This window comes from Urocampus carinirostris, chromosome 12 (assembly GCF_059441175.1).
Source record: "Urocampus carinirostris isolate Australia breed hairy pipefish chromosome 12, RoL_Ucar_1.0, whole genome shotgun sequence".
Lineage (NCBI taxonomy): Eukaryota > Metazoa > Chordata > Actinopteri > Syngnathiformes > Syngnathidae > Urocampus > Urocampus carinirostris.
Genome location: NC_142360.1, coordinates 11,315,334 through 11,331,336, shown reverse-complemented (window position 1 = coordinate 11,331,336; position 16,003 = coordinate 11,315,334). Strand labels below are relative to the sequence as shown.

General features: G+C 41.7%; 1 protein-coding gene across 3 annotated transcripts in view; it reads left to right on the top strand.

The window, feature by feature from the left end:
* Window positions 1-16,003, top strand: part of LOC148354936 (actin remodeling regulator NHS-like) — an 88,969-nt gene that overhangs the window by 68,672 nt on the left and 4,294 nt on the right. For 2 of the 3 annotated variants that reach the window (XM_088349979.1, XM_088349980.1), the window contains 4 exons: window positions 2,281-2,479; window positions 6,510-6,644; window positions 7,986-10,187; window positions 13,872-13,974. In XM_088349979.1, the coding sequence (XP_088206105.1) occupies window positions 2,281-2,479; window positions 6,510-6,644; window positions 7,986-10,187; window positions 13,872-13,974 (2,639 nt within the window). Of the gene's footprint in view, window positions 1-2,280; window positions 2,480-6,509; window positions 6,645-7,985; window positions 10,188-10,862; window positions 10,929-13,871; window positions 13,975-16,003 lie in introns of all 3 variants that reach the window. The other variant, XM_088349978.1, reaches the window with a different exon arrangement.

Sequence of the window (16,003 nt, the reverse complement as noted above, 5' to 3'; positions counted from 1 at the left end):
AGTGCTTGAGTTGTTGTAAGCGCTTTACATACTATACCTTTCCTCAGTTTTGTTTTTATGATAAATGTTCTGGTGAATTGAAATACCTTTTTTAGTATTACATGTACATTATTAGTATTACAGTAAAGATACTAGGTTTGTTTTTAAGCTAATATTTTGATTTGCGTTAGTTAAACAGCGTTTGTGTAGTTTTTTTGTTTTGTTTACATATTCAACAAAATAATCTCAAGTATTATTTTTGACCAGATTATTGTACTGATTGTACTTTGTCTTTAATGGTACATTTGAAGTTTGTGAATTTTTGTCAGGCCTTAAAGCAGGGGTGTCATACTTTTCACCAAGGACCACATCAATGTTATGGCTGTCCTAAAAAGGGCTGGATTCAATTAATAAACATAACAAAATGTAATTGGTATGTAAAATATATGCAAGTCCTCCTTTTGTCATGAACTGGAACAGGATCAGGTCCCAAATGCTTGACGTTTTTCACACAAGCCTTTTATTTTACGGGAAATGGGGAGTCATGCACGTTAGGCAGCAGTCTGGCGTGGAATGACAGGAAGCCAGAGGCCGACAAGATCGATACCAATTGCCCGGGTAGATATCGGACAGATGGGGTCGATACCGGACAGGAAGGGACAGACAGGATTGATGTCAAAACAGGATATCGTAATATAAACAGGACAAACTAGACGGGAACAAAACTGTAGATCGATATTAAACAGGACAAAACTAGACGGGAACGAAACTTGAGATCGATATTAAACAGGACAAAATAAACGGACAGGAATTACCATCAGGAAACTGGACCGAGTCAAAACCCACGTCTTGCGGGGCAGAGGTTCGTTGACAGACTGACAAAGGAAGAGTGAGAGCACTGAGCTTAAATAGATGAAAAACCAATCTGTCAATGAGCCGCAGCTTGCGGCATATGGGCGGGGCCAATTGGGCGCCATGGCAACCGTGAAACCTTTTGTGTAAAGTAACTCTTAATGTATTATTCAAGTCACAAACATTACAGTTGCTGGGGAAAAAAATCACTACACATCTATAATTTGTCACCAACTAAGTATAACAAAATAACTTTAATTTTTATTTCTCAATTTCACTCATTGGCATTGATATGGAGAGACTAGTGTGTAGTGGCACTGAGCCATTACTTCACAGGAATCATATTTGATAGGCATTTTGGTAAATGTAGTTTTGGGTGAAAGCACTCTTCTAATCCGTTTATTTTTTGACGCTCAGATATTTGATCCTGGTTGTAAAAAAAAAAATGTGTGCACTGCACGAAAGAGGTCTAAATATAATGTAAGCAAGAGCTCTTGTTGGTGATAGGAATGAGTGGAGAGGTGTTGTGAAAGGATAGTGGGATGTTTGGACGCGTTCTAAGGGAGGGGCAGGGCACCCGTATGATGCGACAGGGGTAAACCAGTGAAAGCTGTCAGGCCCTGCTGTTGAACAGAAAAGTGTGTTTTGTCACACTAACCCGAGTTAGATGGCCGCTTTCTTGTGTCCTGTTTCATCTGGAGGGACGAAAGCATGACCAACTTGGGTTCCGAGGTGTTTAACTTGTTTGGGTGTGTGGGCATTTGGGTTGGCCATGGTCTATAACATTTTGTGTGTGTTTTTGCTACTTTTTCCCTTTTTTATTTTCTTTTTTTTGTATGTGTTTGCCTTGCTGTCGGTCACCCCTCTCGAGAGATATGACCAGGGTAGATAGAGAGATAGATAGAAAAAAAAAACAATCATGAACTATTATAAAAACAAGAATTGTTTAAAATTCTTGTCAGTGGAAAAATATGTATGCAATTTACGTAAACTGAGGCTCACCTACAGTGAGCTGACATACTTGTCTGCCATTTTGATGGTACAGGTATCCCCAAAAGCCAAAAACTTTGTGAAAGGATGGACAAAAAAGTTAAAAGAAAAATGCTGAGGTTTGATCTCTTAAGAGTTTCTTAACTTTATGTTCTTCCTTGTGTTTTGTAGCACTTGTTTTCGGTTGCTTTACACAATATCGCAACTTCTAGTTGGCGAATATCACACAGTGTCCCTTTAACCCGTTGCGGCCGTATTTGTACTGTTCAGCTTGAATAGTAGCATTAGAAAATCCCGACAGTATGTGACAGTGAAAAGGGATTTAGCCTCCTCTGTTTTAGTTTCTTCCGAATTCTTCTTTCTGCCGAGCATGCTCTCATTTTCCATGTTTTATTTGAACTTACTCATGAACACAGAGCTCAAAAACGTTCTTGACGTGCTGATTATGTGTTGGCTTAGACGGCTTCCCCTGATCCGGACTCGCCGTTGCTGGTGTCCCCCGGCCACCGCTGCAGGCAGCAGCCTGTCCCCAACACTCCGAGTACCTTGGATAAGCAAACAAACTGGTCGCGGGCGCTGCCGCTGCCAACACCCGAGGAACAGATGAAATGCCACTCTCGGGTGGTCGCTTCATCTGTCATCCCCATTAATGTCACCGGTAAGTCTTCATTTTGCTCTGTTGAAAGTGAAGAGAGTTGGCCATTGTCCCTATTATTTCTTTTTGTGAGTAAAGTAATTTATCGGATAGCGAGGACGCGAACCGCCCACCGCAAAAAGTGAAACTCCACAAAGTAGCGTCGCACCTTTCCAAAAGCCCCCAAGGTTTAAACTTAACTTGATTTAAAGTCTTTACCGGCTGAGAGTATATGACTACAGATCTACAAATAAAAAGACAGAACACAGAATTGCAGTTAAATGAATGGTCTTCATTGTCCTTATACAAAAGTAAAACAAAGGAGAGCCCTCTAAGTGTAAGAAAGTGATGTCAGGAGCGGCCGGCTAGCTGCATGCTAGCATCAGGGATAACCGGTTGCGCTAGGTCTCTGCAATGATTAAAAGACAACTGTCCTGTATGTAGTGGTTTCCCACGAGTTGTAGCTCCAGGTCATCCGTTTCATTGGTAATTGATCTGGCGTTAATGAGATAGAGGCTCGGCAGGGGTGGCTTAAGAGGGTTGTAAACCTGGCCATAGCCGTAGGCCAGACCTGCAGCCTCGCTATTGCCTTTAACTTATAGATTTGCTGTCTGCTTTGAATACAATGCACAGTATGTTTATATCAAATGCAATGAAGACAATTCAATTCAAAATCCACAAAGCAGTAAACCAGCGATAACCAAAGCACAAAGTAGGGAGGGGTCTCTGTGCTACAGAACCACTACTTAGCTGGACATAAGTGTCTATGAGCTGGCTCTTTGAAGTGAATGACGGGACAGGGATTACAATATAATTTTGTGAGAGCTAGTTGTGTGGACAGTCTAGGAGGGTCTTGGGGCAAAATTTGTATATTTAAAACCGAAACACAACGACCTGGTGCATTTTAGAGCAAAATCATGCTTCTAAATCTATGATAAATGTGTGCCTTTGTAAACTATTGAATCATAAATAAACTAGTTATAAAAGGCAATGACACAGGAAACAAGTCAGGTAGGCTACAGGCAGGGCGCCTGTCCACCAAAACATTTTCCTGTTTGAAACAAACCTTCCTAATTGCTTGCAACAAGAGAGCCACATTTTTACGCTTCGTCGAAACTGTTGGCAGTGCGACGAGGTGCTGGGGCAGGTTTTTTGCGCAGAATGCTTGGCGCTAAACCTTTTCATCTTGTTGCAGAGAGTTAAAAGAAAGTTCAACTTACACACTAGACAATGTATATTATTGAATATCTCTCTGTGTACCGTCTTTCTTTTTAAATATCTCATGTTTTAATGTGGGCACACGCGGCTTATATTCAGGTGCGGCTTATAGTCAGGTGGGCCTTATCGTCCGAATTTTACGATATACATTCTGTGCTTTGTGTTACATTGTAATATATGGATTAAGGCAACAAAAAAAATCTGAAGAGGCGTCTGGGAGCCAAAAGCGCTAACTCTTTTTCAGTGAGCTGGAATTCCTATCACTAGCGTAAAATAGCGAGGCTAAATTTCCCATGTTGGCTTACACTGCAGATTCTGTTGATAATTATGCCACGTGTTCTGCGTCCCAAACATAATGCGGTGTCCCCTACCCGACCCAATATACAAAAAAAAAAAAACCTCCTCACACTTCTACAATTAACTGCAGAGACGGAGGATGAAGGGCCGATCAGTCCGAGCTTTTGTGCGAGCTCTCGAGCGCTCGGGGCTCAGCTTTGTGGCGCCACAAAGCGGCGCCGTGGCGTGACACCAATGCCAATTAGCCGCCTCCGAATGCGGGCCGAATGTTGACTCCCACTCGCTAAGCTGGGGGATAATGGACATTGTTAGCAAAATCGGGTGATTGCTATGGAGTTGGATCTCATGATTGCAATCATGACTGAGGGGGGAGATGGGGAGGAAAAGGAACTACTGTGTTGAATCATTTCAAATCATAAGTGGTAAATGGGTTAAAACTTTCATCTTGTTTATAATAAATTGTTTTACCCAATGCGGTTAGGCACTCTAAAACTTTTGCCCACCCTGCTTTAAATTATAATGAAGGACTTTTCTTATTATATGTCTGCCTTCTTTTTCATTTTTATTGTTATCGTTGATATGAGCCCCTTTACCCCTTCTTTTTCATTGATTAATTTAAATTTGATTTGTTGTTGCTGTTCTTAATATTTTAATATTCTGCATGATTTTCTAATGCTCAAATGGCGACTTATTGCAATGCATTCGGTAAATGCATTTTAGGGATGTGCTATTGCAAGTATTATGTGACGCATCAGCTCTGATACCGACTTTTTTTAAGATGCTTGTAATTGCACTTATGGGTTATAATAGTATCAACTGCCCTTCTTGTTGCTGTTTTACAATTGAAAACGAAAAATTAGTTAAACAATTCAATGTCAACAACTACTTTTTATTATAAGCATACTTTTATTTTTGTAATGAAATGTATTTCTTGAAATTACTAGGTATTGTGAGCAGCACGGCAGCGCAGTGGTTAGCGCATGTGCAGCACAGTTCTGAGGTCATGGGATCAAACCTTCCTGTGTGGAGTTTGCATGTTCTCCCCGTGCTTGCGTGGGTTTCCTCCAGGCACTCTGGTTTCCTCCCACATTTCAAAAACATACATGTCAGGTTAAATGGCCGGGCCAAATTGTCCCCACGTGTGAATGAGTAAGTGAGTTGTATGTCTACGTGTGCCCTGCAACTGGCTGGCAACCAGTTCAGGGTGTCCCCGGCCCACTGCCCGGGCTCCAGCACTGCCGCAACCCTATTAAGGATAAGCAGTGCAGATAATGGATGGGTGGATGGATTACATATTGTTTTCGTGGGAAGGAAATATTTTGTTTACTTCTGATTAGAGGTAAGCGTGGTACTCAAAAAAATACAGCCTGACCTCAGGTAAATTAGCCCGAGCCCAACCAATTCACTTGATTTGAGGGAGCTCGAAGCAAACAAGAATTTTCATATTTTATCTGTGAGGACTCGGGAGAAGGAGTGACTGGGCCGACACTGCTCACCACCGCGCGCCTGCTTTTCTGTGTCCCACAGTCCGCCATGCGAACTTGCGACGAGAATGCCTGGTGCGCTGCGTGGATCTTCCTCAAAGAAAAAGGCAGAATTTTTTTTTGTATCTGCCGGCATTATTGTGTTTTTTGGAGTAAATCTTTTACATGATTGGATTCACTGGACTCTCACGAATGTAACCACACCATATCTATGGGAATCTTGTCATGAGTAGAATTTCACAGCAATTTAGCGTGAGTTATACCGGCTTCATTGTATTTACAGTGTATTTTGAAATGACACACTCAAGTGACTGGTGACACCGTGAAGACACATTTCTGACGGCGCACTGCCATTGGAGTTAAAGAGACATTGCATATTATTTAGAGCCTCTTCGTGGAAAAAAAATCCTTTCTTAAAAAATGCATTGATTTGAATAAAAAAATACTTGTGGATCGAGTAATGTATATTCAACATAACATGAAGCTCACCTAGTGGTAGCTGACATGATCTCCACCATCTTGCTGCTAAACTTTCTGTTTGACTTGACTTGAAATGACAAGAATAATTAGTCCGGTTTGGTCACTCTTGGTCTTTGCAGTGTGTATTCTTCTTTGTGCTTTGTAGCACTCATTTTTAGCTTTACGTGTTACAGTGATGTCTGGTGTTCAGTTATTACTCGCATGTTGGTTTACGATCAGGTAATGGTGTAATTGTAATCCTGTGCAGTCCTTTGATACATTTTTGTGATTAAGGGCTATATAAATAAATTTGACTTGACTTGACTTGACTACACAGTGTCCCTTTAAGCATCCGTGTCAGCCAGAAATGTTCTTTGCTGCTTAACATTATGAGGAAAAAGCAAATATGTGAGACATGATGTCGATCAGAAAGCAAATCCAGTCCCCTTCACACATATATCGTTTTTTTTTTGCGTGGAAATTTTGCAACCTCATCTCCTTTTTTAAATAGACAGCGTGGGAGTGCAACCCCCTCAACAAAGTCCCCTCACACATCTTCTTCGGCCCCCACCCCCTTCCTCTTTGTGTGTTCGTAGGCGTGGGCTTCGACAGAGACGCCAGTGTGCGCTGCTCCCTGGTTCACTCGCAGTCACTTCTCCAGCGCAGGAGAAAGCTAAGGAGGCGTAGGACAGTTGCCGGCGTGCCTCGACACCTGCAGGACTTCGCTGGAGGTACGCTTGAGAACTCATCAAAATGGTTATCACTTCATTTATCAAATAAGTTGTGGGGAATTTTGAAATGGTTTACTCACTGCCGCCATCTCCTGGCTTGTGTCATCAGTGCAGCCTCTGTCAAGCTCCTTATATAGCGCGGGAAAGTTCATGAATTTCTTAGACAAACCTGAATAAACTCTTCTTTTTCAATCTTCTTGGGGTTTCGGTTGGCATTGGATTCAGACTGTATTTGAAACAGGCATTTTCTTACTTTTACCCTTTTCATGCTACACTAACAAATAGAGACAAAAAAAAACGCAAGGCTGAGCATGACTTCAGTACTTCACTCCTACCTAATGCTTTTTGAACTAACTCGGCCATTGTTAACACATAATGTTTTTAATAGAGAACATGTTCAACTTTTTAAGGACACCTCAAACGACACTCCCACCTCTAACAAATTTCGTATCTAATTTTTTTGTAAAGCTATAAAGGGAAAGCAATGTCCAAGATGAATTTTAAATAGGTAGTAATTAATCTCATGGTTAGCAAAAACGTTCTCATAATTGACAGCCAGGGAAATTGGTGTAAGAGCTAGTAATAAAAGAATAACAGCACCTTAAATGAGCAAATTTATTGTTTTTCTTGTATATTTGATTTTTTTGCTCAGTTAAAGCATTTTTTTTGTTTTTCATTAAAATTTATTTCAAATTCCTTTAATAATAAATAAAAACCTATCTGCCTGAATACTTTTTTTCTGGGTTTTGAGGTGAAATTAAAAAATCATGATGAATTATTAAAAGTATACTTTTTGACAAAGTATGCAGGGTTTAATTGTGCCTCAATGGTGTATTATATTTATTATGCTAATCGCGATTGATTTTTTAGTTTTTATGATGTGTTTAAACATTGAAGAGTCATATGATAATTTTTATTTACGTCTAGTCTTTTTTTATGAATACTTGTCATATTACTTAATAGAATCTTACAGACACTACAAATGTCAAACTATTATTATATATTATACAAACTATTAATAATGTAAAATTTGTATTTGTATTTTGGGGAAATTATGCAGGGTTTTGCTGTTCTTTGATGTATTGTATGTATGATTATCAAATTTGAGATTTCAGTTTTTTTAAAATCGTAATAGATAATAGTATCTTACTGAAGTTATAAATGGGATGTTTCATTCACATTCTTTATTAATTTTTTTTAAATAATTTGGACCTTCATCATTTTTACATTGAAAAATATTAGTTATTTTACTTATTATTGTTGTTAGATTTTACTTGATTTAATGGGAACTAATGTCCTAATTGTTTTTTCCTTACTTCCCTCCTTAAAACTTCTATTCAGACTCGGACGACTCACCCAGCTCCCGCGAACGCAGCGTGATTGTCCATGTCAGCCCGTCCAACGAAGACTTGGCGAGCCACCTGCTCACCAGAGATTCGGGTTGCCAGACCGAAGACTTCCTGGTCTTGGGGGCACCTTCCAGCAGGCGAATCCGAGCCCAGCGTGGCCACCAGGGGCCGGTGTTGTGTCTTTCCCAGTCAGCAGGCGACATCCTCGCCCTGCGGGATAGCTCAGGGGACACATTTGCCGCCAACCTCCGAACACGTAGCCTCCCTCGGGACGGCAGCCGGGCGAGGCAGGAAGATGATGAGAATGAGGCGGAGCTCTCCGCCTACAACGATGAGGAGGAGTTGGTCCTGAAAAACGAAGAGGACCTCTCGGCCGGCAGGTCCGCGTCAGAGCAGCTGATGGGGACACCGGAGCGGAGCTGGGCGGAACGCGCTCGCTCTCATCTGCCCCGTATGGCGGACATGGGAAGCTGCGACATGTCGTCCAGCTCAGACACTTTCGGCAGTCCTGCACACTCCGTGTCAGCCGCTGGTGTTCTGGCGGGTTCTTCAGACCACAAGGACGAGCACCAGTCCTCTAGCGGGAACTGGAGCGGCAGCAGCTCTACATGCCCTTCGCAGACCTCAGAAACGGTGGCCCTGGGGACGTCCCCGCTGGCCCGCTGCGACTCAGAGCTCTCCCTAAACGCCGCTGGCGTGGACCACCCTGGCTTCCCGCTGGATTCCTTTACTGAACTCCGGAGCCAAAGGGTGGGTTCCTTCTCTTCCGCAGCCATGGACATCTTAGAGGAAGCCGGCACACCCGAGGAAAGCGAGTGGAACTACTCACACCCAAACAGTGATCGGCGGACTTTGGACATTAGTCCTGATCCAGGCAGGGAGGCCGAAAGCAGCCTGGGCTGCCCAAGCTTCGCCAGCATGGCCACATGCGAGAGCAGTTTCTCTGACAAGCCACCGTCGGAAAAAGCTGACACCGTGTCTCACTACTCTGAGGACACAGAAGGTTACTACACCTCAATGCACTTTGACTGCGGGCTAAAGGGCAGCAAGAGCTTCACGTACGTCTACTCGGACCATGCTTCCTTGGGGCGGCAGTGTCTGTCTTTGAGAAAACCCAAATCCAAACCGTGCCCACCCAGGCGCAGCTCGTCGCTCCGGACTATACACGACCAGGCCGGCATCTCACTCCTCGAGGACTCTAAACCGCTACTCTCCAAAGAGAAAAAACTGCAGTTGGCTTTGTCTGGTTCCTCAGGCTGTATCACAAAAGGACTCTGGGAGGTGGAAGGATCTTGCGAACCCGATTTAGCCATATTTGTCTCAACTGAGGCACGGTCCTTTAAAGATGAGGGTGCGGTCCAGGCAGACTACGCGGACCTGTGGCTACTGAACGATCTGAAATCCGACCCTTACCGGTCTTTGTCAAACTCCAGCACAGCCACCGGCACCACAGTGGTGGAGTGCGTAAAGTCGCAAGACGGATCCGAATCGCAGGCCTCCCAATCAGGCTCTGGATCCACCACGCCCTCGCTGACACCAGCCGAGGGCGAGATGAAACTGGCGAGCCTTGCGAGCCCCTCCAGCGGCTACTCCAGCCAGTCTGAGACCCCAACGTCCGTCTTCCCTGCTGCCTTCTTCCCAGGCCCTCAGTCGCCATGCAGCGCCAAGCGTAAACCCAAAGTACCTGAAAGGAAGTCATCGCTCGCCTGCAAGTCGGATCTTGAGTTCCAACAGGATTTGAGTGCTTCTGACTGTGTCGACGCTGACCGCGTGCAGACTCAAAAAGCCGAGATACCAAACGGACCTTGCCAGAGGATCACTCCTGCCGCAATGCACACCATCCAGCTGTGTTCCATCAACAAGGGAGAGGATGCCAACCTGGCTGACCACAATGGTCCCTCCATAAGCTCTGACAGTGGCGTAGCCTCATTAGCTGACAATTTCAAGCTGGCGGTTTCCTCCGATGAGGACCTTGTCAACGGTGACACAACTGCAGAGTCGTCGTCGCCACCACCCAAAGAGCGAGCCGAAGGAGAGGCCGATTCTCCTCTTTTGGAATGCGAGAATGGTCTCTGCCCCTCGACGTCAACTTCGCCCAACCGACTGGAGATTGATGAAGGAACCCAAGATGGAGATTCAGCTGGGGAGCCACAAGGAAAAAAAGAATTCATCACAGATGAGGGCCTGAGCAAAGGTATTTTCTTTGACCTGTTTTTTTCGTTGTAAAATAACAAATGCTTGAAATTATTTTTTGAAACATACTACTTTTTCCTCAATCATACAACATCTTTAGCCAGGAAAATGTATACATATTTTAATAGATAAAAAAATGCATTATGTAGTGATTCCCCATTTTCCATGGGGGTTAGGTTCCAAAATAGCTGTGAATCAGTGAAATGTAAACCTTCATTTTTTAGACCATTTTTACACAATTAAATACCCGTTGTATACTAAAACCAAATGAGAAACTCTTTTAACAGGCTCAAACACCTGTTTAACAAATACAGTACTGTATTTAAGTTTTTAAGTGTTTTATTTTACTCTTTTTACCGCAAAAGGTAAACCATGTTAGAGTGAGGGCTATAAACACATATTTTTGTACAAATAACACTCTATTTTACTATAAAATTTAAGAAATATCTTAACGTGTTTTACCAACGAAATCCAATAAGAACGTCGTTCCATTCGTTTCCATTTTTTTAATTAAAAAAACATTCTCAAATAAACAGTGTGGACTATTTGACCACCAGATGTTGCTGTATTATTTACTGGACGTGAAAATGAATGCTAAAAAGCACAAGGAAGAATACAAATTACGCAGACATAAAGTTACCACAAACCACCATTTTTCTTCTCATTTTTCGCCCAGCCTTGAGCGAGGTGTTTGTGACCCCATCACAGCAAGATGGCGAACAATTATGTGAGCTTCCTCTAGGTAAGGATCATGTTATGTTAAAAAATGCAATTTTCTTGAACTATAATTATTTTAAAAATGAAAAATATATAGGTCATGCATTTTTCTTTATTTTTTTAAAGCAGTGTATATTTTTTATGAATGAGTGTTTTAGTACCACTAGGAGGCGTTAGATATTACATACTGTCCGTTTAAATTTCCCCCAGCCAATGGTAAAACATTCCGAAACAATCAAAATCTGACTCAAATAAGGTTTTTTTCCCCTTTAAAGTCTATATAAAAACATAGTAGAGTGATACCTTTACTTACAAATGTAATTCATTCTGGGAGAAGCTTTGTCTCCTCAAAACTTTGTAAGTAGAGACACATTTTGAATTTAAAAGCGCTAATCCGATCCAAGCCCCGAAAAAGTACTGTATGATATTTTTTATTAAATAATAAAAGAGCATCAGAACATCAAACAGATAAATGTTGAAATTAGAAACATAAAACGAGAGGCACATCATGTAAAAATCTATTTATCTATCTATCTCGGGGTGACTGACAGCAAGACAACACATACAAAAATCAAGAAAACAAAAGAAAATTAAAAAAAATAAAAAGGGAAAAAGTAGCAAAAAAGCACACACAATTTTTTGGGGACCATGGCCAACCCAAATTCCCAAACACCCAAACAAGTTAAGCGCCTCGACATCCAAGATGATCATGCTTTCGTCCTTCCAGATGAAACGGGACACAAGAAAGCGACCATGTCACTCGGGTCAGGGTGACACAACACACTCTTCTTTTCAACAGCAGGGCCCAACAGCTTTCACTGGTTTACCCCTGCCGCATCATACGGGTGCCCTGCCCATCCCCTAGAACGCATCCAAACATCCCACTATCCTTTCACAACACGTCTCCACTCATCCATATCACCAACAAGAGCTCTAGCTTCCATTATATTTGGACCTCTTTCCCGCAGAGCACTCATAACACTATCCATCCACATCAATCGCAGCCTTCCTCTTGGTCTCCTTCCATTTACTTCTGTTCTGTAGATCCCTTTAAACATTCGCTCCTCCTCCATCCTATCCATGTGTCCAAACCAACCGAGTACTCTCTTATCCACACGCTTGCTCAGTTCCACGACTACTCCAGTTCTGTCTCTCACAATTTCATTTCTCAATCTATCCAACCTTGTTACTCCTACAATACTCCTCAAACACTTCATCTCAAAAACATTTAATTTCCTTTCAAATCTGCATTCAGGCTCCAAGTTTCTGCACCATACAACACAGTCGGCACAATCACACTCTCAAACAGTCCCCTTTTAACATTCATACTCATACTTTTGTTGCTCATCACTGTCCTCAGAGCACCCAAAACCTTGCTTCCTTGATTCACTCTGTGCAATACCTCTCATTCCATTCCACCAACTGCAGCCACATCACAACCCAAGTACCTAAAACTTCTTCCAGCACCTGTCCATGCAACCTTATTTCTAAGGCCATGTTAAATAACGTCATGTAAAAATAACAAAGAATAAAGAACATAAAAATATTTTCTTGTAGTTTCTTGAAAAAGGTATCCATGACGTCCGCTTTTGCCGGCTTTTGACTCAGTCGGAAATGCCCAAGGCAGACATCATCCATACCTGTCCACCTCCAAGGCTCCATGCCCTTACAAACTGTCGTATTTTCCCTTACAAAATACAAAATAATCTTACACCATATTTTTTTTTCAAACATGTTTATGTAGTTTAACATGTTATATTGTACATGTGTTTAATTAACATTTTGTTGTGAGATACTGAGTTGCTCGACATGAATGAGGTTTATTATAAAAAAAAGTTCAAAGATTAAGTAGCTTGGACGTTCACTGTAGAAGGCAAAAATACATGCAAATATAATTAAGTAGAATAATACATTTTCTTATTCAAATTATTAATTCATTTTCTGCATTAAATTATTGTTGGTAATATACCAATTAAAGAGATAACCACAAACCTGTCTTTTTTCATGTTCTCCTTTTATACTTCCTTTTTTCCTGAGCTTCTTTATACAACATAATAATTCGTAATATAATGCATTAAAGCAAGTGAGCCATTTGAGAGCCGGCTCTCTTTAAAGAGTTGAGCCGAAAAAGCCGGTTCTCTAAAAAGAGACGAACTTCCTTTCACTAAACAACTATCACATGAATTCCACATGTTGAATGATGCATGATGGCAAATCCCCTAGGCGGCAGACGCATGCGCACAGTAGCATCATACCGCTCGCTTCGTTTGCAACAAAAAACAATACAGAGATAGAGGCTGCCGCGGCGATTTCGTTTGACTTGATTGATTTGCCGTTTCGTGATAGTCGGTGTATCCATAATTGACAAATTTGCGTTTTTCTGTACAGAATTTCTTGTACGTCGTACACGTCTTAAAATGCATAATAAACGTACTTTGTACGGCAAAAACGTACAGGTTGACAGGTATGATCATCCATCCATCCATTCTCTGCACCGCTTATCCTCCGTAGGGTCGCTGGGAGGCAGACATCTTAATGAACGATAACACTTTTTCCGGGTGATTCCTTTCAACAATTTCCGAGATTTCATGGAGTTTTTGTTTTTAATTTGGGCTGATTGAATGATAGCTGCGTCCTCTTTCCCGCCTTTCCCAAACCCATCCTTGTGTCTAAACTCTGAATTGTGGCGGTGACATGAAAAGCATGCTGGGATGCACACAGCCCGTTTGTTTATGTTCGAGAAACTCTGGGAGCGGCAAATGGCATACTTGGTGACCTGAAACTTCTGTATGTGGAGACATTTGTAAATAGAAGTACCACTGTACGTTAATACTGTGAAGAAAAACACGAACTGTTACATTATTTACAATACACTCGTGTATTTCTCACAAGCATATTTTAGAATAATATCGTACATAATTTATTATTTTTGGGAGGCTCAAATGTGACTTAAAATATGCTTGAGCAGATTCAGGAACCGCGGGTGATGAAGCGCACAATGAGGAGGACGGCGTCTTCCTGTCGCCCACCAGAAGTCGAACCACAGATGACCTGTTCGCTGCCATCCACAGGTGAGCCACAGGCGAAATTGTCAGCCTCTTCCAAACACGGCTCTAGTTATAGTTGGACAGAAGTAATAATAGTCTGTGGTTTGCAATAGTCTGCGGTCTGTGCAGACGTTTGAGACTCCTTGTGATTAAGGGCTATACACATACACATGACTTGACAAGTATGATAAAATAACGTCATAATAGCATTAAAAAATGTTGTATTTGTGGAAAAAATATTGTCACCATTCCACATTTCTTTAAGACGTAAATGACTCTTAGCCTGGAACAGTATGATTTAAATCTCCAAGAATTTCAGACCCAAAGCCATGTAAATCAGGGGGTGGGCAGATATCTTAAGTTGTGGGCAACATTGGGTTAAAAAAAAGGACCGAGAGGAAAAATAAGGATTGATATTATTTTTTGTATCAACCAAGAGTCTCAAATTTTATATTTTCGCTATACGTGGAGGAACATAATAATTGATAAGCTTATAGTTAAGGATTTTGAACTTGTTAGATAAAGAAAAGAGAATCTCAACTTTAGATAAGAAATCCCCCCGTTTTAAAACCCCTCCGTTGGGGCCTAAAGGATGTCCAAACCAAAGACCAGCAAGAAGATTGGCCAATCTTGACAATAATGTAAACAGTGCATAATGATATAACAACAAACAGCATTGAGGTATAACAGTCAAAATAACTAACTGACATCCTATGCAATCTCATTTGAAGGTGTCCAAAATTAAAAACTGAATGAACTTAGTATCACCCACCTAACAAAATACACAAGCTTAGGATTTATTATTCCTAGCATCGTAATTGAAAGAACATTATTTTTTATTGACTGTAAAAAGTTAAAGGAAACATTTTGATTTGCATAATAACCTCCCTGCGTCTTGGTTCACAACTTCACATCAGAATATACAGTGCATCCGGAAAGTATTCACAGCGCTTCACTTTTTCCACATTTTGTTATGTTACAGCCTGATTCCAAATTGTATTAATTTAATCTCTTTTCTCAAAATTCTACACAAAATACTCCATTATGACAATGTGAAAAAGTATTTTTTTTTACTTTTTTTGAATTTATTAAAAATAGAAAACTAAGAAATCACATTTACATAAGTATTCACAGCTTTTGCTTAATACTTTGTTGATCCACCTTTGGCAGCAAATACAGCCTCAAGTCTTTTTGAATATGATCCCACAAGTTTAGCACCCCTATCTTTAGGCAGTTTTGCCCATTCTTCTTTGCAATAAGTCTCAAGCTCAATCAGGTTGGATCGGAGACGTTTGTGCACAGCCATTTTCAGATCTCTCCAGAGATGTTCGATCGGATTCAAGTCTGGACTCTGGCTGGGCCACTCCAGGACATTCACGGAGTGGTTCTGAAGCCAATCTTTTGAGATCTTGGCTGTGTGCTTTGGGTCGTTGTCCTGCTGAAAAATAAACCTTCGCCCCAGCCTGAGGTCAAGAGTGCTCTCGAGCAGGTTTTCATCCAGGATATCTCTATATATTGCTGCATTCATTTTTCCTTCTATCCTGACTAGTCTGCCAGTTCCTGCTGCTGAAAAACATCCCCACAGCATGATGCTGCCACCACCATGCTTCACTGTAGGGATGGTATTGGCCTGGTGATGAGCGGTGCCTGGTTTCCTCCAAACATGGTGCCTGGCATTCACACCAAAGTGTTCAATCTTTGTCTCTTTAGACCAGAGAATTTTGTTTCTCATTGTCTGAGAGTCATTCAGGTTCTTTTTGGCAAATTCCAGACGGGCTTCCATGTTACTTTTACTCAGGAGTGGCTTTCGTCTGGCCACTCAACCATAAAGGCCTGATTGGTGGATTGCTGCAGAGATGGTTGTCCTTCTGGAAGGCTCTCCTCTCTCCACAGAGGAACGCTGGAGCTTTGACAGAGTGACCATCGGGTTCTTGGTCACCTCCCTGACTAAGGCCCTCCTTCCCCGATCGCTCAGTTTAGAAGGCTGGCCAGCTCTAGGAAGAGTCCTGGTGGTTCCAAATGTCTTCCATTTACGAATAATGGAGGCCACTGT